This window comes from Pempheris klunzingeri, chromosome 21 (genome assembly GCF_042242105.1).
Source record: "Pempheris klunzingeri isolate RE-2024b chromosome 21, fPemKlu1.hap1, whole genome shotgun sequence".
Taxonomy (NCBI): domain Eukaryota; kingdom Metazoa; phylum Chordata; class Actinopteri; order Acropomatiformes; family Pempheridae; genus Pempheris; species Pempheris klunzingeri.
The window spans coordinates 14028105-14049630 of NC_092032.1; the positions used below are offsets into that span (position 1 = coordinate 14028105).

At 40.0% G+C, this 21526-nt stretch overlaps 1 protein-coding gene across 1 annotated transcript in view; it reads right to left on the minus strand.

The window, feature by feature from the left end:
• The window catches only part of lmbr1 (limb development membrane protein 1), a 35361-nt gene that overhangs the window by 13542 nt on the left and 293 nt on the right, over window positions 1-21526 (minus strand). The window contains exons 2-10 of the mRNA XM_070852753.1: window positions 16911-16983; window positions 15211-15250; window positions 13840-13979; window positions 12243-12346; window positions 5280-5406; window positions 4877-4945; window positions 4660-4724; window positions 4307-4379; window positions 68-157 (exon numbers count right to left, since the gene is read on the minus strand). Coding sequence (XP_070708854.1) covers window positions 68-157; window positions 4307-4379; window positions 4660-4724; window positions 4877-4945; window positions 5280-5406; window positions 12243-12346; window positions 13840-13979; window positions 15211-15250; window positions 16911-16983 — 781 coding nt within the window. The remainder of the gene's footprint in view (window positions 1-67; window positions 158-4306; window positions 4380-4659; window positions 4725-4876; window positions 4946-5279; window positions 5407-12242; window positions 12347-13839; window positions 13980-15210; window positions 15251-16910; window positions 16984-21526) is intronic.

The following is a 21526-nucleotide window of genomic DNA, read 5'->3' on the forward strand; positions in this document are numbered from 1 at the left end:
ATTTCCATGGCAATTTGAGGTCTTACGACAAAATATATCAGGCCTGTCACGCAATACAAATACTTACCCAATTTATTCCTCTGATTTCTAATATTGTCCAGTTCTTTGTTGAGCTGGTGAGTAAAGCTTCCTCGAGTATAAGTGTGTGTGGACGATCCTGCGGAGTACAGAAAAATGGATATTAATGAAATCTGTTACATGATCAGATGCTGTTTAGGGCTGCAACTAACAAATTCTCTTTTTTTTTAATTAATTGATTATTCATTAAATCCATGAAATGTCAAAATGGTGAAAGGCTTGTTTTGTGTGTCAAACAGTCCAGAAACCAAAGTTTTTAAATGACAGTAAACACAGAAAAGATTAAAACTGTCCATCTGAGAGGCGTGAACCAGAAAATGTTGTTTTTTTTTGCTTGATCAAAAAAAACAACAACAAAATGATTTATTGATTTGAAAATAACCAATTATCTTTTTATTAATCGACTAATTGTTTCAGCTCCAATGTTGTTGAAACAGATAACCTACTAAAGCACCACTTTTGTGCATTATATGTGTGCCTATACTGCATCTCCCACACCACTAAAGAAAAAAACTCAGGCATTTCTCATATACCAAAATCACCCAATCAGAAAAAATAGAAGATGATGTCCTAATTAAGAGGATGATAACTTTGTTAATGTGCTCGTCTTGCCTCAGCACATGGTATTTGACTTATCTTTATTAAGAATTCCCATCAAAACAAGTAATCCTTCTCAGAAGACAACAATGTGATCTCAAACAAGTAAAAATAATCTCTTATGTCAGGAGCTGTCTCGCACATGCCACAACTGGTTGAGTGGGCTGGAGAAGACAGCAAGGGATTCTCCAGGAAAACCACAAGGCCAGCTCATTTAAGGCTGATTTATCTATTTTACTCTGTTTTCCTTCCAGCTTGACGCACCAGCGTAGAGGCCCCTCGGAGCCAAAGTGGAAGAGTATCCATTTGCATCCCCTGGGGTGATTGGCAGATCAAGACCAATTAGTTCAGTGTTACACCGTTACTAGCGTGCAATAAAAATACCATCTTTCATCTTTGTTACAGGAGTGAAGGACCAATCACTTTGATCAAACCCTTTTCTTCCCTCTGTTATTATGACACGCCCTGTCTGGATGGGTTTAAGTAGGCAAACGAGGTGAGATAGACGGGGAGAGAGAGTTAACAGTCTTGTCTGTGCCCTCGCAGATACCTGTCCCAGGATCTAAGCAGGGGAAAGTTTGAACCCTCCGAGCAAATGCAGTCACAACACAACAGGAAATGTCATGGACAGTTCAACAGCTTTTTCTCCAGAGAACTGAACTCTCTGCCTCAAGGCAGCCAAATCTGCTCAGCCGCAAGTGAACTAATCTATCATTTTTGTGCATAACATATCCAAACTTGGCCTCATCCTCACCCAGGACAGATAAATTGTTAATCAGATGAACAGTAGATTCTTAATAGCCACAGATAAGTAGCAGAAGAACAATGTCATCACTTGTTTGGCACTGTAGAGAAAAAATGGTGAGAATTTCAACTGCAGTGTCTTCAATGACATCACTCTAAACTGAAGTTAAATATATCCTTCTTCTCCTTCTGCTGGCAGCATCAAGTCAAAGACTGAGTTACAGCGAGGCAGAGATGCTGAGTGAGGCTTCTGGCAGCCAGAAGGGCCCAGAGTAATTCAACGTATCCTCTCCAACCTTCACCACAGTCAAAAGATTACGTCATCCACGCATATGCTAAACACCATGCTGAGACAACAGAGGCACTGGCAAGGTCATTGTGCCGCATAGCATCTGGACAGGGGCTCTGTTGCTCTGCTATCAGTAGATCAGGGCCTTGAGAGGGCAGTCTGGACAAGTGTGTATGCTACATAGCCTGTACTGCAGTATACTTACATAGCCCAGTTACTAGATATTTCTTTTACAATATCTTCCAAGCCAATAACCCATTGAAATCAGAAACATAGTGGGTGCAGTCTGGAGTGGGGCTGGGCAATACGGCAAAACATATGATCACAGTAATTTTTTCCATTTTGATCAATATCATTTATCACAACATATAGTTTGATAATGCTGCCAGTTTGAAGGGTATCCTGATAATGACTGAAACAGCAAAAAAGGGTTAGGGCTGAATAAATCTGATGCTGCCATCTTTCTCTGTCTGTAGTCACCACTGTGTAGCCCCCCTCAATGTCACGTCCACAGCACCGTCTCAGATATCAGGTTGACTATGGTCCTTTACACTACCATGCACATACTGAGTTTTATTGTACTTTTATTTGTATTCTGTACGGCGACCTTGAGAGCCTTGAAAGGCGCCCTAAATAAAATGTATTATTATTATTATAGTCTTAATCTGTGCTTTATCGCTTTTCAGATATCCAAACCACGTCTATACAGCTGACTTTGAGTTACTTTTTTGCCAACAATTTCTTCAGGTTTGGAGGGTAACATGAGTTCACCTTAACCGTTGCTTTTGTATGTTTTAATTGTTTTGTATGTTGGTTGTCAGATCTATCTATGTCAAGAAAAACTTTATTATTAGAAGTATAGAAATTTTATCACAATATTGAGATTGTTTTATCACCCTGCTCTCAGTTTGGGCCTTTTTTGCCCCTACAGCCTGAATTTTTAAAAACACGAAGTTCTTCTAGCAGGGAAGATTCATCTAAAAGCTGTCTTCCTTGCTTAATAGCTAGGAACTTAGCTTGCTCGAAAAATACATTTCAAAATTGCCTCTTTTTTCTGGGATATCTATAACTCACCACGACACAGCACTAAAAGAAGGGGTGCAGCAACATTAGGCACGTAAATTGTAAAAAAAAAAAGAAAAAAAAAAAGAGAGATTCTCGTAAATGAAGTGCTTCATTTTATCCAATAGTTCTGGGGGCATGAACAACCCTTGACGAGGAAAACAGACACATATGTCCAATCAGCCAATTTGAGCCACAGTCTTCTGATCTGCACAATTTAAAATATCAACAATGTCATTACAAATGGGTCATTACATGTAGAGGGAGGACAACACAGGACCAGATGTGTAAATCAACACTGACGCATCAACTGATGTGGCCCAACAGTCCACATCTACAAACACAAACTGAGCCAGAGGATAATCTGTTAGAGGAGCTGGATGCAGAGCGGACACAGGTGAAGCAAGAAGACAACATTGCTCGCCTCTGGAGTGTGTCCTGTGAACTGTTCCTGAACTGCCGTCTACTCGGTGCTCTCAGCAGATCAAAGGACACCACTCTAGCCTGAGTGTGAGTGTCAAACGGTGAGTATGTGCATAAAAAAAAAATCATGTCAACATCCTCTTTTGCCTCTCATTCCCACCTTCCCAAAAGTGGATTACAGCTTGGCCTCTGCGTACACATTAACATGTTGACCATCTTTTTTTTTTTTTTTTTACCTCAGACTTGTAAAGATCAAACAGTGTTGGAGATGATAAGGAACAGATTACAATTATTCTATCATTTAGTTCAAAGCACGGCAGTGTGGAATGAGCCTTAAAGAACCATACGCATTGGTGACAGTCTATGGCGGTGGCCAGCGTAGCATTCGAAAACATGCGTTATCAGAGAATGATCTCCCTTACCTCCCTGGTTTGAAAGGACGCTCGTCCTCCTCATTTACTCGCATCTGTACACTTGGTTGCGTGCTTGACTTAATATTAAAGTAGGTTTTGGAACTTGGCCCAAATACTTCCTGCTTTTTGAGATTGTTCAACGTCAAACAAGGAATTTGGGAACACAGAGGGCTGGACATAAAGAGGAAATGCAGGCTAAAAAAACATTTTCGCCTCACCATCCTTAAACTCTTTAAACTTTCCCTTTGTGCCCGAGAACAGAGAACAGCAGACGGCTCCTAGTCCTGGGCTTTCAGAAGCCACTGAAAAGACGCTTACTGTAAATGTCCACACTACTGAGCTAAAAGTTCTTGTATAAGATTTAATTTCCATCCTATTACCCAGGCTACCATTCTGGGCTTGACATTAAATGAGGCAATCAGTTTGAGGTGTCCTTAAAGACTTCCTACACAGAAGATGTGGTCCTTGCTGTGGTGGCTGCTTTGCCCTTTACCAGAAACTTATGGGAGACAGCGGTGGAGACAGGCTAGTGTCAAGTGTGTGTGGATTTTTTTGCCAGTGTCTGTGAATGTCTGTCTGTGTGTGTGAGTCTGACTGAATTTTCTATGCTAATTGATTCCAGTGTGGCGCGCTCCATCACACCCAATAGGGCAGTCAAGCCCTCCCCTATAATGTGCCAACACGTCTCCCACAGACATACCGTTTAATCTCCTCTGAAGGGCTTCCTCTTGCAAATGGATGCAGTAAATCTGCTCATCCAGGTCCTCGAGGATCTGAAGGGGAGGGAGCAGAGTAGGAAGAGATGAAATGGGTTATAATTAGGCCCAAAGTGGGACTGGAGAGATGGCAGATGGGAGGATGAGTTGGTGATGTATTTGTAGTCCTCTGTCGTGCATGTAAATGGCCGACTGAGACAGACATCTTTCAGAACAGAGGCGCAAAGTGGCTTCAAGTCTGAGCACAACTGTTCAGGTGTGTAATCTTTCACCTCTAGTTTTACATTTCTATAGAAAAAAACCATTTAAAGAGCGACCATAAATATTGATTACTTACTGTTGGCTTCACTAGTAACTGGCCCATGACGGTGAACATCCGGGATAGTCCAACAGGAGTGCACACTACATATGAGACATAAAACAGTATGATTAGCTCGACCGCTTAACTGTAATAAGGTGATCTACTTTAGTATTAAACTGTTAGTACTTAAATACCACATCAGCAAAGATACTTTTCTTTTTCAGTGTCTATAACAAAAAATTAAATGACTTACTGAGTAAAAGCAGTCCTCCCATCAGAGATATACAGGAGTAGAGGTATGGTAGGTAAAATTCCCAAAGATCTACAAAAAAAAAAAAAAAAACATAACACAAATTCAATAAAATATATACTTAAAAGGATAGTTCATAAAATTGGGAAATACACAAGAAACTGTTCCAGCATGTGGCTCCTGATAAAACCAGCATTTGTTGTTTTTATAATATGGTTTGAGAAGAGATTGAACAAGAATAATGAAAAATCTTGAAAGCTTTAAAAGGTGCTGGTTGGCGTATTTTTGAACTTTGGACTGAACCAAGTAAGCTGCTTGCCACTCTGTGAAAAACCAGTCAAACTATTCCTTATAACTACAACAACAGATTTGCAAGCACAAAGGACAGAATCATTTGGAAACATACCGTAGAGCGACTCCATACTGGCTGCATCATTGTCAATGAGTGCTGATGCCACCCACACGATGCCCAGGATGAGCAAAGCCAGCAGGAAGAGCATCACAAAGGTCTCCAGAATACGTGCCTTAATGCCCTGACAGAAAAAAGTGCACAGAAAGGAAAGAAATCTAATTAGATATGGCTAATGTGGTTGGAATCATTATCGCAATAAACATAAGGATTTCATATCAACATACATGAAAAAACATATTAATCAAACACATCGAGCTGGGAGGTGATATTTCCTACATTTCATATCAAATTCTTACACACAGAACAATATTTGTTTTACAAAACATCTCCCTCCTCCTCCATCCTGCCTTGCTCATATTAAACACCATCACTTCCATTCACAGCACACAAACATGACAAACGTTCCCATGGATTCTTGTCTAAAACAGCGCCCTTATACTCATATATTGTGGTCTATAAAGTGGGTCTAACAGGGGCTGGTGGTGGACGAGGTGAAATTAAAAAGAGTAGAGAAGGGTGGCTGGTGGGGGGGTGGGGGGTGGGGGGTGGGGGGTTGCTGTAAGGAGCATGAAGCCTGGCTGGGTCAGCTACTGTCTGCGATCAAGAGCAGGCCTTCCATCTGGGGCCGATTAGGAGCTCCCTTTGCACCACGGTCGTGTCCCTGGCCGCGCAGACGAGAGGGTTTTGGGGTAATTTGGGTTTTCCGGGTCACAAACTGCTGAGTGGTTAATAAAGTCCTCCTCTACCTGTTCACACAGTTTCCATTTCCCCCCCTGCTGGAGAGCCAAGCTGTAAGATAGGCGCTCTCATACACATGTATGGTAGGCTACCAGGCACGGGATAACAAGGGCTCTCTGCTTTTGGAACGCTACTTAAATTGGGTACATATGAGCAATTTGTTACCAGCTAACATAATGGCTGTGCGGTTGCTGTTCAGTATTTGCCAACAGGTACATGATAGGGGGTCTCTCTTTGAAACTTCCCCCTGTTAATCATGTCACTTTATAGAATGGAAATGGTTTCAATTCTACAGATTGAATCAGACAAGGCTTAGTTTTCTTTTAATTTCGCAACACAATTTATGATAATCATCCAAACCACCTGTCCTAAGTGTCCTTTACCATCTGCTTCACAATGTGGGTCACAGTTAAACAACTGCCTCCCTTGCAGCCTAAAATATAGATGCTTCTAACTTACTCTTGAGCTCTCACCTCTTTCACAGCACTTTTTTTCACATGAGCATTCATGGGTAATAAATGTATTGGTAATTTTAATTCCACACATTACCACTGACCCATTCAGTCCATACCTTGGATAGTGTGATAAGGATTTTAAGCTCTCAGATTCCATTCATCACCATTGGTGAAATCCCTTATAGCATCCTTTCGCTATTACTGAGCAATCACTTGCCTCTCACATCCTCTTATGAAGATACTCAGGTAAAGCCTCAGTGTAGAATTTTCTAGCATAACGGGGAAGAAAGTGGGCAGGGTCTGGAGTGCCCCAGTGTGGCCAAGATGGACACTGCAGCCACTTGACAGGTAATGTTCAAAAGGGTGAGTGGGCTTTATAGAGTCTTTAGTCAGCACAGTCAAGCAAACCTAACAAACCTTTGTGATATAATATGAATAAATATGTATATTAATACATACATTACAGTGAAAATACCTTAAGGGAGCCATATATGCATATTTGATGTTATACCATAAACCAACTGTAAATTCACCACTCAATGCAGATCAATACACTAAAAACATAGCCACAAATCTGACATGGACATTCAATTCTGCTGACTGCCTCATGCTCTTTTGCACACACTTGCACGCCCTGAGTTCACGAGATGGATGCTGCAATCAGGCATCTCACAGCCCAGCTCAACTGGGCAGAGGGGAAAACACTCAACACCGGAGAATAAAAAAGGGCGAAAGGAATGGAGATGGGAGAGCAATAGGGAGAAATAAAAAGAGAAAACAACAAAGCGAGGGACTGGCAGAAGAGAAGAGTCAACATCTGAGCGCATCTCATTCCCCAGAGGTAGGAGAGGTGAGAGAGGAATGCTTTCAGGGACTTCAGCCACGTCCCACACGCGCTCTCTTAAGGATGCATCAGGACAAATAGGAGCCGTAGGCAGGACGCGCGTCCACTCAAGCGCACCAGTCCACCTTAACAAGCTGCCCATGCCATGCTGAAGGTGTATTCCCTTTAGATAGGCCTCTCAATCATTTATAAGACTCAAATCATTACCCATTCAGATCATTTAGGGCAAAGGCAATGCTTGTCACCTCCCTTACTATCATCCCTGGTTCCTGCCTCGCTGGAAGAACAATCCACTGTGTCAGACATGATTTGACTGTGCAAGAGAAAGGACACTGAACTGTGAGCCCAGATTGGTTTCATTGATCGAGCCACATGCATGACATTGCACTCTGAAAGTTTTGTCTATCCTTACCGCTTCTTCCAAGGGAAAAGCTAAGTCCTTTATTCCTCCTCACAAAGTTAAAGATGGGCGAATGTGTGCTTTGAAAAAATATGGTACAAAAATAGGAAAATCCAACTAAGCTCTTATCATTGATCAAAGATAACATTGTCAACTGGTGAAGGAAGGGAAGAAAAAAAGAAAAAGACCTGTGCCTTGGCATTCAGAGCGCCCGCTGAAAGTTTCTATTCTTGCCATTCTAAATGTGTAACTACCTCTAAATATAGCAGCTCTGAAATATTCAGCATCCCCTGATCCTCACACCGACATCGAATGAGGGGCTGGTTAACTGCAGCTCTGCTCAAACAAGACTGGAGAGACTTCCAAGAAATGCGTGTAGTGGCCAGAGAGGAAAGTAACCGCTTCATATGCAGTACCAAACAAACATGCATGAATCCAAGTACGCTCACACATACACACATGCACACGACCAGCCAAGTAAATCAACCTCCAAATCCACCCAATTACGCAAAGCTGCAGAGGGCCTGGAAACGGTTCACAAGCTTTTTCGCCTAGCTTTTGCAGCGCAAAAACTAAAGCACAATCTGCCACTGTCTTTGATGTAGAGACTCGGCTGAAGAATCCAGCAGAGAGTTCACCTCTGGAAGTTGAATCGCACCGTGCAATGGTGGACAAGTGTGAGAGAGAGTGAGAGATAATACTTGGGAAGGTGTATGGCTGTGATGGTGCAGGGCTCTGTTGGGGTGAGGGGGGTCAGACAAAGGAAGAGAGTTAGGTGGTGCTGGAGCTTCCTAGTTGCCGCCATCAATCCTTAGCAGGTCAGCAGGCAGTGACAGAGATCATCCCGCAGACCATCTTTCTGCTCACTGTCAGGGGCGTGTGGAACAAGGGCCAAAAGTGTAATAAGTGAGGGAGGGGGCAGGGTCCTTTTTTGCTCCCTAGCAAAAGGACTGCCCTGTTTGCTAAAGACATGCCAGATGCCCAGGGACCTTATTAGCGTATCCTTCAACCAGTCGGCCACAGCGCAATGACCGTGTCAAAGACAGAAAGCAGAGGAGAGGGACACTCCCCTGTAAAGCTGCACAATGAACTTCTAAAGACTCTTAATAAGACTTCTTAATAAAGCACCAATGACACGAGAGCATGGAGAATGATCAGCATCACATCGTATCGTTCAAACTGAGGGCAGGGGGGGTTTGGCAAGAAAAAGAAAACACAGTTGTGTAAGTTCAATAACTTGGTTTTTGGGATGTGAATTAAATCTCCTGTTTCCCTGCTGGTTTCCTGACTGATTCACCAGATGAGTTAGAAAACAGAAGAATTTAAATGAAGGAAGCAGCTTCAGGGCTTTCTGATGTTTGCCAAGTTTTATTTGACATCCTACAGTGACGACAGCTTGTTCTGATTACAGAAAGGTGTCAGACTGATGAGTCTTCAAAGGATAAATGACTGTATCCTGGGTTTATCGTCAAGCAAAAGCTTCAGAGCCAAGTACACCTAGTGGCCTATCAGCATAATACTCCACCCTACTTAAAGTTATGTAAATAAGTTTAAATGTATGATAGATAATATCTTTTTATAAAACCAGTAAAAACAGCAAAAAATTTGGTACAGAATTGGTTAAGCTTTAGAGCTCATCATTTAGGTTAGAAAAACTGAGTCATGAGAGGAGGGGAGAAGAAATCCTGAGCAACTCACTTGTTCTTTTTTAAATTCCCAGCTCAAACTAATATGTTGCCATGGTAACAAACATTGTAACAGGCAGCTTTAGGGAGACATTGTGACCTTAAAGGAAGGTATGTAAACACCACTTTATATTCTCCGGCTGGCCCTGCCCGAAAGAAGGCCTGGGAAAAATGTCTGCATGTGCAGGAGATTTGAAATAAATATCCAGGCCCCCATTGTGGAGCTCCAACAAAGACGAGTATCTTAGTAACACCACGCGGGTTTGCTCGGCGAGACGTTTTCTCTCTTTCCCCTCCCCACCCTCCCCTCCTCTCCCTCCACAATAAACACACTTCTCATCATTGGCGGGTTAGGGCTTAGGATGAGATTGATGAGGAGTTTCTTTAACTACCAGATGAAACCTGTTGGCCCTTTGCTGGGTCAGCCAGGGGGTCAGACTCGTTCCAACTCGTTTCAGGATCAAACACATTTCAATACTGTGGGTAAGACCACAAGACTATTCACTGCAGAGCATACTTCCCACAATTTATGTTGTTTCTTGACATAAAAACCAAAATTTTTAAAACTTTGACATTCTGGTTACTTCATCATACTTATGTTACAATAATTGTTAGTGACACAGGCTGTTGCATTAAATATATATTTTTAGCTTGAGATTATAAACATCTGAGTGTTGGTGCTACGAAAATTAGATTAGACTGCACTAGATAAAGACCAGAAAATTGTCATTATCAAAACTTTCTTCTTTTTTTTTTTTTTTACTTTGATCTACTTGTTTAAGTAAATATAGTTTCAAGATATCATAAACGTCATGCATTATTATTAAGCCAATATAAGTCCCTTGATACAAATAGAAGTCTGAACAAAGGCTGGTGCTGATGTCTTCACAGAACGCACTGATCATCTCAATAAGAGTGACAGGAATGGCACTCATCATCATAATGCCATCTACTGGTGGTGTGGAGACAACTATAACAGATTTAGAAATGCTATATTGGGCTTTATAAAGAGGAGATTTTTATCTTTCCAGCAGCCAAACAACACATAGCACTTCATTTTAGAATACTACTTTATATGCAAGACACAACTGCAGAAACACGCCTTGGTAAAGAGGTTTTTAAAACACCATCAAGACCAAAAAACCCAAACTACACAACAACCTTTAGTGGCCTTAGTGATGCACTCTTATGCAAAGATTAGAGTACACAGCAGTAAAGTGGGAGACATTTTACAGCAGCAAATAAAGCTAGATCATAACATCTGACATCAAGACCCTAAGTCACTCTGATTCATCCACAATTTGGACAATTTGTTAAACTATTAATCACTCAGGTGACAGAGCCTCTGAAGAGCTGAACAGTTAACATCAGCAAAAAAAAGAAAAAAACATTCACATTTCCATCTTTATTCTGGTGGCGTCTTTTAGTACATCGTCAAAAGTAAACACAGCCACATGAAAAGGCTGACTTACAACGTTAGTAGTGAAATTCATCATTCACTTCATTTCCGCAGTCAAAAGGACCTCGCAGTGCCATAACATTAGCCCAGGAGGTTAAAATGCCACATAAAACCTTACGACATTGTGGTCTAATGCTGTTATTGGAGAAAGGGATAATATCACATTATAAAATCTGGGATCTGTGTTTTATATTCCCCTTGCTGTCAGCCACATGATCGACTCTGCAGGCAGCTCAGTGTTTTAGGTGAAACAGGAATATCACCTCCACCCCTTCCATAACAAACACACAATATATACCTGGAAGTGCAGCTCAACATTGAACAGTGCTTCCTCTAAGCAAATTTATGGAAGATCAGTAGCAAGAAACAGTCTTGCAGAAATGAAAAAGAACAAAAAGGACAAATGTGAAAGAGGCCCTCATCCTGCGCCCAACACATCACTGCCTTCTACCGAAGAAATCCAACCGAAACAAATTAGTGGGCTGAGGAAGAAAGAAGTGGCTATACGCTACAGTACAGACTAATTTTTATGTGCTTTTGCCAGGAGGGACATAAACCAGAGAGGTTTCAAACTGTGACACAGGATAGAGGTGTATTAAAAGTAAATCTTTCCCCCTCCATTTTGCGAGGCTCTATTGTGCTGTCATGTTGCTGCGACTTTATGGACTTTTGGAACACGAGCCCCCAGCCTCTTTTTTGGGGGGTAATCAATTAAACGAGGAAGTTCGCTGAGCCTTACAACTCGATTATTAGCCTGTCCTTTTGAAGTTTTATTTTAGGGGGCTGGGGAGGGGGTGACAAGGAATCAGGCTTTAAATCAGTGGGGCCGATACAGCAGTGTTGAAGCGTTTGCAGCCTATGGCCTTATTGGAAGGGTTTGTCAGGATGTGGCGCTGGGCGAAGTCCAGATTCAGACTTTCATGGTTAATGAGGTTTCTGCGGTGGCAGTTACAGTCAGTGGCGTGAGTCAGAGAGAGGGCAAAGACTAGGCACCTGCTGCTGCTTTGGCTGTTAAGACAGAACCCCTTGCATGGATAGCAAAGCACACAAATACATCAACATAAAAGACAGAAAATAAATAAGGTTCCACGTTTTCCAATTAAGTTTCATGTTTTTTCAGGCCTTAGTTTTAAACATTGCAGATTGTCTAGTTTTCAACTCTGACTCACTGACAGTTACTTAAGTATCAGAATCACAAAAACTATTCTGAGGAATTTTTAAAGTTTGTGTCAGACTTTAAGAGCCCAACAAGTGTCAGATTCATTTTCTACTTCCAACGCTTTCTTGAGGTTAGCCAGTAACTTTGCGAAACATGCAAAGAAAAATAAACGAAAACAAAAATGAAGCATATCAATTTAATATTTAAGGCAATGTACCTTTTTTGATCCCGCAAATCCCTCAGACTCCAAGAAGAAATAGGCAAAGGGCATCAGGACAAAGAGGCAAAGGTTGGAGAACAGTGACACCAGGTTCCACAGACCTGCAGAAACCAAGTATACAGTATGTGAGGGTACACATACAGCTGTACGCAAAAAATATATGTAATACATCAAAATCCAGTGCTATTTCTAATGTGAGTGGACACATTTTTCGGGCTTGGTGAGGTTTTGATAACAGGTTTTCCCAGAATGTTCAATGCTTTCCCTTGAATTTTATTATGTAGTAGTTGTGAAGTGAGGTGCCAACACAGGGCTTTATCTGGCAAGTGTCTTCCTCCTATGTCCAAGTCATGGACTCTAATGCCCCCTGGTGGCTCTCGAACCACCCAACACCCTTCTGGTTGTTGACAGACTGCATGACTGACAGACATTCTTAAATCTCACATGGTTTGGTTTTAAATTAAGGAAAGAAACTGGCTTACACCATCACGTTAATACACATTTAAGATTAACACGATCGTCTGTGTTTAGCTACATCTTGATATGACAATAGTTTTTCCCTCAGAAACACGTATTCATCCCAAAAATGTTTCAGTGAAGCTCTGAGCATTGTTACTAAACATTGCAAATACTGTTTTGATCATAAACTGTACTGACAACAACAAAGAGAACCACAACAGAAAAGTCAACAGATGGTGTCAGTTTTGAAAAGTGAGACAAAAAATGCTGCATTCTACCAAGAATGAAACAAGATGGGACTCTTTTAACCAAAGTCAAAGTGAGGCAGATCCACACCCCAGTTTAGTAATATACTGTTTTAATCTATTTTGTGTTTAAAAGCTTGAAACTGCAACCATGCCTTTTTTTTTGGAGTACCTCTACTCCTGTCCTGTCTGCTCCACCTCTGGGGGTGTGGAGTTGAGAGACACCAAGATACAAAGAACAACTATGCCAATGGGATCATTTCATTTCAAAAAGAGAAACTGTGCTGACTAAACACAAGATTATATGTGATTATATGTTAATTCAGGCATTTTTCATGGAACATTTTCAAATTGAAGCATATTATTTACCTTGAAGATATAACGCTTAAAATTAAGCATTTTTATGCATTAAGAAAAAAAATCCCACTGTATTTAGAGAACACATGATAATCTTAATTTTTTTTAATCATATGGTGTGGCAATAATTTAATATTGTCAAACATTATCCAATAATGTTTGGCTGTGTATTCAAATTTCTGTGAGCAGAGTTCAAACTTTTAAAATTGTTTTGATTTAGAACTTAATAATAACAGTTATTGGTGGTAAATCAAAGATTTTTGACACCACTTTAACATATAATGTAATTTAGCTGTTCAAATGAAGACTGTGTTATATGACCTACATAAAAATACTGTTTATTGAACCAACGTTTCTGTGGGTGTTATTGCACAGCGTGTTAAATAATACATCGATTGATTGTGACATTCATGTAAAAAGCTAATTATGATTATAATCAATGTTAGAAGACATTTACTTTAAAAGAGCAGAAGAGCTGAGAGAGAGAAAACCAGTTAATGAAATAAGACACGTGAACTGTGGGACCTACTGACCGTGAATGAGGGAGCCATTGAGCCACTGAATGTAATAGTTTTTGGGGAAGGAGAGGAGGATCTCGTTACTAATGATCGAGAAAGGCAGCAGGAAGACGGCACCACCCGACACTGCCAGGGTGAAGGTGCACAAGTATAATCTGCAAATGGAATCAAACACACACAAACAGACCAAAAAAAAAAAACACACACACACCTGTTAGGACTAGTCGAGACAAAAGCAAGTGCAGTATCAAAACAGGCTAATACTACCTTTTTTTTCTTTTTCCAAGTCAGATTACATGTGACAGACAATTACTGGAGGATTAATTTTGGATTACAGGTTACTTTATGAAAGAGTCACTTTGTTTACAGCGTAACAAGAATTAATAAGCAAAAGCCAGTGAGGAATTAACTTATTTAGGAAAGCAACCACTTAAATAGCAAGGATTAAACTGCTAGCAAGTTCATTGTCAACCTATACTTGCAATCATCCTTCTACTCCTCAATTTAATCCACAATCTTCCCCAGTTGTGGGACAAAAGACGTGGACCGGCTGGGCTGTAGAGACTCAGAGGCTGTAGGTCCTCAGATTGGGCCCAGGGGAGTGACCATCTGCTCAGTGGTCCTCAGAAGGGCAGCAAAAAGTCCCCACTGGACCATATCACTAAAGGAGCTCATTAACTGAAATGCTTTCCATTATTTAGCGGGACCCTTAGGTACCATTTTGCTTAGCTGGACCTAAACATGCTTGTGGCTACAGAAGGCACCCTGATAGTGAAGTGTACTGTAACTCTAAACTGAGTGACATGGGATACTTGTCACCACAGTTCTAGCTAATGACACAAGCTGTAAGATGTTCATGGTGTCAGTGGTAGTCAGAAAAGTAATGCAATGCGTTTTTTAAATTTAAGTGATTAGCCATTAGTAATAGGGCTGCAACTAATAATTATTTTTGTTATTACTTCATCTACTGATCATTTTCTAGGTTAATCAATTTCATCCTAAAGCCCAAGGTGACGTAGTCCAATGTCTTTTTTTATCCAAACAAACTCAAAAACCCAAAGATATTCACCTCACTATGATATAAATGAAAAAAAGAAAATATTTATATTTATTAAGAGAATATTTATCATTTTTGCTAGAAAATATGGCTTAAATCATTATGTTGACGTATAAAAATAAGTTAATATCAATTAATCATTTCAGCTACAATTAGTAACATTTTACTGAAACGCATTTTAAATATACTGTATACAATAATTAAAAAAGATACGATTACCATTTCCCCATTAACTAAATAAAGAGTTACTCTTGCTTCACTCAACGCACCAACTTCTGTAATACTTTGTTCTAAACAGAAGAGTTAAGTGAAATATCAGCTTTACTCACGATATTCTGTTGACAACAGCATCTTCATCCTCGTGATCATCTATAAAGGAAAACCAAACCACTTCAGTCACAGGGTGGTTAGAGTGTGACCTTTTGAGCCGTATAAAGTCCACATTTCATACATCACATCTTACATCAAACATTACTGGGAAGAGCAAAGCATTGGGTACATTTTTTATTCAGGACAAGCTGATGTAACTGTTGAAGCCGGGTCAAATATCTGATATTTTCCCACCCACATCAGCAAATAATAACAAGCTTTTGTGTAGGAGTTACAGGGAATCAGGAACAAAACATCTTCAGTATTGGAGACATACCTAAGTATTTCTTTCATCTGTAAATCTTTCTAAAACTATGTAAACCATGAGACCTTTCCTCCACTGCTTTTCATATATATTTTATACACCCAGCTGCCAGTTTATTAGGTACACCTTGCTAAAACTAATGTATTCTAATACAACAGTAGCCCTGAAACGAATCCCCCCCTTCATGAAGACTATACTGTTCAGTTTTTGTTGAGGGGACGTTGCCTTCGTTTTAGCATGGTATAGCTAATGCAAATGAGTATATATTTATATGAGGCATATTTTTTTTATTAAAAAAAACCTTTTATAATAATTTCACAATATCAGTTTTGACATTGGGATCATTTCATATCAGAAATAGAAATTACATGGCACACGTACCGATTATGTTTTTACATATAGCTGTCATCTCTTATTGTAATTTTTTAAATCAGTCAAAGTACATATTCGACAGTGACAGATAAAATAGTATGAAAGGAATTGGTGCATGAGCTAATAATCATAAAAATATGTAAGACAGTGTACAGTATGCTCAAATAAACTGTATTAAGTACTGCTGTAAGGCCACTTTATATCTCACAATTAATCTCTACCGCATGTGAAAATATTAGGCTTCCATACCACTAGGTGTAAGGAAAAGAGCAGCCTAGATTTCTACTGTACAAAACTCCAGAAGGGATCTCTGGTGCAAAGTGGTCTACTTTCAAAATGAGACAAGGGAAGCCTAGATGACCTGGACGTACTAAATTTGTCCTGGGAAAATGGGATAAAGTTCATAGTGTCTGCCTAAGCCTTCTTGTTTTCAGCTGTTTTCTCCTTTGTAACTCGGTCAGACTTTTATCTGCAGTTAATTTCTGCCTGCTGCAGCTCAAATGCTGCGTCAGAGATGGCACAGACCAAAACACATGATTCTGTTAAATAAACCTTTTGAAATCCAGACTTTCCTTGAGTCTATAGTGTTATTAATATCATTCAGCAGGGTGAACAGGCTATGTCAGTTTTAGACCAATTGTTATGATGTGACAGATGTTATTCATTTTCCCCACGGCCCAAAAAGAAATGTGGGGCGGATACAGTTGACGCTGATACAAAGCTGACTGTGGCAGATTACTCTACAAGCATGGGTGTGGTCTCTCACTCACACACACACACCTAAAGCCTTCTTGGCCGACTTCCTTTCATTCTAAACACAATGAAGGGCTCTGTCTATGAGCAAACAGCATAACCTGACAGACAGACTAACCTCTACAAGGTTTGCTGTGAAAATGGGTCCCGCCATGGACACATTTCTGCTGTTTAAGTGTTACAGATGCTTTGAGACGAGTCAGGGTTTCACTGTGGCACATGCCAATTTCTCTTCCCACGGAGTGAGAATCACTTTACAGAATCACTTACCAGTCTTCCTCTTGTATCGGGTTATGATGCAGTAGGACACAATGTAGAGGACTGCAAACAGGAGGAAGCAAATCTGAAACGACAACATAAGAATCTTATTCAAGGATTTTCTACAACTATAGTTGAATCAACACATTAGCAAGCAGCTAGTGACATTTCACCACTTCCTGCTTCTGTATGTCCCCTTCAACAGACTACGGGATTGTTAAACTTTACTGTGTGTGTATAATCTCAATGCTTACTATATGCAGGGCCCACAGGTGGGTGGTGCAGCAGGTGACAACGCTGGTTCAGTAATAAACAAGTCAAACAGAGGTTTATGGATAACTTATGTTTATGGAAACAATAACACTCAAAATTAATCGCTGTGTCATGTACAGCTGACACGTGCATTGTCTTGTGTGTCTTAATTGACAATAAAATTGAAATACAAATGTTCTACCTGTGTTGGCGACCCAAGTACAGGAAAGACTGTATATGCAGTATGTATGTAGTCAGATTATATATTAAATGCTGCAAGACCTCAGTGTAGCCTCAGTATTTACCCATGACCAACAGTCTGATGTGAATGTAAAAGCTGTGTATGTACTGCACTTTTTGGGGCGATTTCAACTACATTATGCCTGATAAGTTGTGTTTAAACAATGACTAGTTTTTAGATCCACAACTGAAGATTATTCTTATTATCAATAAATCTATGGATTATTTTCTTGATTGAGCAATGGATCATCTGGACAGCAGAACATCAGCAATTAGCCAAATTTGCTCATCATGAATAAACATTTCATTTTGTCCGTACAACAGTCCAAAATCAAAAAATACGACTGAGATGGTGAAATCAGTTATTTTCCCAATTTTTGCTGAAAACATTTACCTAAATGATTTAACAACAAAATAATAATGAACTAATTCAATCAGATAATTGTACAGTAACTGTAATAGTGGATTATGTTTGACTGAAGAGTGTTTGAGTCCAGCTCAGGCAGGGTATCAGAGTGCACACAGACTTACCAACCTGTAAATTTCCTCTTGTGCTCTAATATGGTTGAAAATAATACTTAATCACTTCATATTTGTGCAGCATGTAAATGTAATTTTTTTAACATTTGGGTTAGGAGTGTTAAAGCGAGCAGTATCAAGAAAACAAAATAATTCCCACACAAATCATCAGCTTCTAAGCAGTGTAACTTAACATTGAGCTTCCTTGATCTTAATGTGAGTACACCCACGGAGCTGTCTCTGAGAGGTAGGATGGGAGTAGGCAGCCTCTTGTTATGAACAGGCAGGAAACGGAGCAGATCACTCACTTATAATACTTGGGAACAATCACTGACGCTAAACTCACCATTTAAACCAATGACAATGTCTACACAAGGCAGCGGCTTTCTCTCCTAAAGAAACTGAGGAGCTTCAACGCCAGCAAACACACCCTGATCATAGTCAAAGGTCACACACTGGGAGTATTCTCACCCACAACATTGTCTTCCACTGAGGGATAACTGAGGGAGGGAACCTCTCAGTTACACAGCAGGAACAAGCTGACCCAGGTGGTTAACCAGGCCAGCAAGATCACTGGAAATAAACAACTGCAACTCCAGAGCTTATACAAACGGTCCATAAACAAACAGGCAGCCGTGGTCTATAATGATCCCACTCATCACTCCAGCTGATGCCATCTGGGGGAGACTCAAGGTCCAACTACCCTGGAAAAATGGCACAAGAAGTTGTCATTTCTAGCTACTTAAATGGAGACATAAAAAAATAGCATAATAATTTGGCTGTCATTTTCTTTCTGTTTTACACTGTGTTGGAGGAATGTCAGCAAATTTCTGTTTAATGTCACGGACAATAACGTTTTCTTATCTTATGACCCATTTATTTGATTCGAACAAAAGTGAGCAAAACATCATTGTTTTCAAATGTCTGCTAACAGTAATTAAACCAACACTACATGCAAACTACAATAGAAGTTACCAATGCATGGAATTTATTATCAGGTAACCATGGCCTCAAAACAAGCTGGATGGTCTTACGGAAAAGATCACATTTCACTTTCCCCCCCTTCTACTGTGACAGTGACCGGGCACAACTAATGTTAGAAGCTCCCACTTCAGCACTTTGCACCCTGTCAACATTGCACAACTCATCATGTCCAAGCTGGGATTACCAGATGACTCAGCCAGACACCAGGCAGACCGTGCACATTCCAGACGGACAAACTGGTGTAAAAAGAAATGTGAAACCTCCTCAGTCAGTCTGGAGATATATAGTGTTTTATGATTGCTGTAGCAAAAAGTTTCTCTTTTCACTTAGAGTCGCCTTCCAAATGAGAGACAGCTGACTTTTACTCCATTGACAATCTACAGAACTGTTTCTCTGCTTCAGCAAAGGGGTGAACACAGAATAACTCAGGTGTATAGAGCTGATAAACTGGCACAGACAAAGATACAACGGTTTGGGAACAGACCAGTCAACACCAATGCCAGCGCCAAAGTTATTACTCAGTTTTTCCTCAAATAATGTGGAGCAGAACTGTAAACAAAGGAACAGGAGAGGCTAATAACAAGGCAGGCGTCTCACAAAGCGGTTTGCAAGCATCCCCAACCAATTTAGGAACAGTATTTCACACCTTTATGATAGATGACCACAAGCTGGAGGAGCGGGAGAGTAATTACGTTTTTCTGAAAGGGGATCCTAAAATTCCTGCAAGTGCATGATCAGACTGGTGTGTTTTCATGCACTGTAGTGTTGCTACTATTGATGGTCATGATGCACCAACATGCAACACAGGTTTATTCAGTTTAAGTCACAATACATTATAAGTTAAATGCATTTTAATCATAAGTAATTGACTGACACACACAAACACCCAAATACCTGGCCATATATATCATTAGCAGGGTTTATGTAAGTGTGTGAATTACTGCAGAGGAGACTGTGGATAGGAAGAGTAGCATGATATTGGGAAGTCTGTTGTAAGTACACATTATATTGTGTCCTTATAGTAATAATAGTTTGTACCAAAAAGTGGCTGTCCATGCTGGGATTTCAAGTATAAATTGTTCAACACAGTAAATCTCTGTTTGCAAAAACATGTGAAAGCATGATAATGATGTTAGAGGTGGCAGTAGAGAATGTAATTACTGACCAAATCACATGTTAACATTATCATGTGTTAACCCAATTGCTCGCAGTAACCTGGTTTTCTGTGCATTCTTCAGTCACTCTTTACAGTAGGGCTCTATGAACGGAAGAAATACTTTCCCACCATTCAGGTCTAATAAGCGTGTACCACCTTGTCACTGAGTCATGAGGACCAAGTTACCTCTGCTACAAAATAATCACGCGCCACAATAAATATATTTTGATGCCTGTAGGGATTAATCCACAAAGTGACTCTCTGTGGACGTTAAGGTTAAATGATAGTGCCATTACAGCATCATGCAAAGGGATCTTAAGTACAGAATGTTGATATGGGATACTAAGAGGAGGCTTAGGACAAAATGTGCCAGCTAAAGCTAAGATGTTGAGCTCGGCTGCTGATGAGACATTTGATAGTTTCTATATTTCAGACGTGTGTATCAGGAATAATTGAGAAGACCTACATCAGATAAAGTGTCCCCTCTTGAACTTACTCACCCATTTTGTTTTTTTTCTAAAATCATGGCTAGGCATCGAGACACAGTAATGTGATGATCAGCAACAGCAACTTTCAAGGTGGTTTGCAACTAGGCCAGCCCACTGGGACTTATAAAACACCAAACATAAAGATGCAGTGAACAAACATTTGTCAGACAAGAACATTACTTCTTACATACAATATTACACTGCTAACAAAGAACTCAGACTCCTGTCCTAAACTCTACAAATAATCTCTGCCACAAAAACTCTCAAGCAGTAACTAAAGTTTTTATAATCTTCCAAGCAGAAGAACTCATCTGGAATTTGTACATTTTACTAAAGAGTGTGGACTTTAAATTATCATAAGGAGTGCTAACATGAAGAAATAGCCCACACTTTGTTTTCACTAAATATAATAACAAACAATGAATGCTCTCCTTATGGTAACCTAAGGACAGGAACCTTAGATAACTTAACATATCTACTGACTACTGATCTTTAACTTTTCTGCTGCACATGTTTAGTTATTTTACATGACACATTATGGTCTTAAATTAGGTCTGCACCAAACAACAACAGGCTGCTACCTGACATATACACTGTGACCTTTATTGGACAATATAATACATTTAGGGACATTACATTAGTGAGATGTACTAGTGCCCACTAGGAGGGACACTAGTTTAGTGAGGATTGGGACATTTTGTCCATGTTCATGTTGAAACATGTGAATCGCAGGCATATTTAATAAAAGTCTGCTGCCATTTCACCAGTCAATACACGAACTAAGTTACACTGCTGTAATCAGGTAGTTAATGTTAGCCATAGATATACTGATCACTATCATGGTAGCTAACGTCAACATAAGCTAACTTTAATTAGCGCGTTCACATAATGTTTATAATTTAAACATGGTTTGGCCAATAACTTCAGTACACATGCAATAAGACATTTATTGGGGTGTAACATAAAATGAGCAACTTTTACCCAGCTTA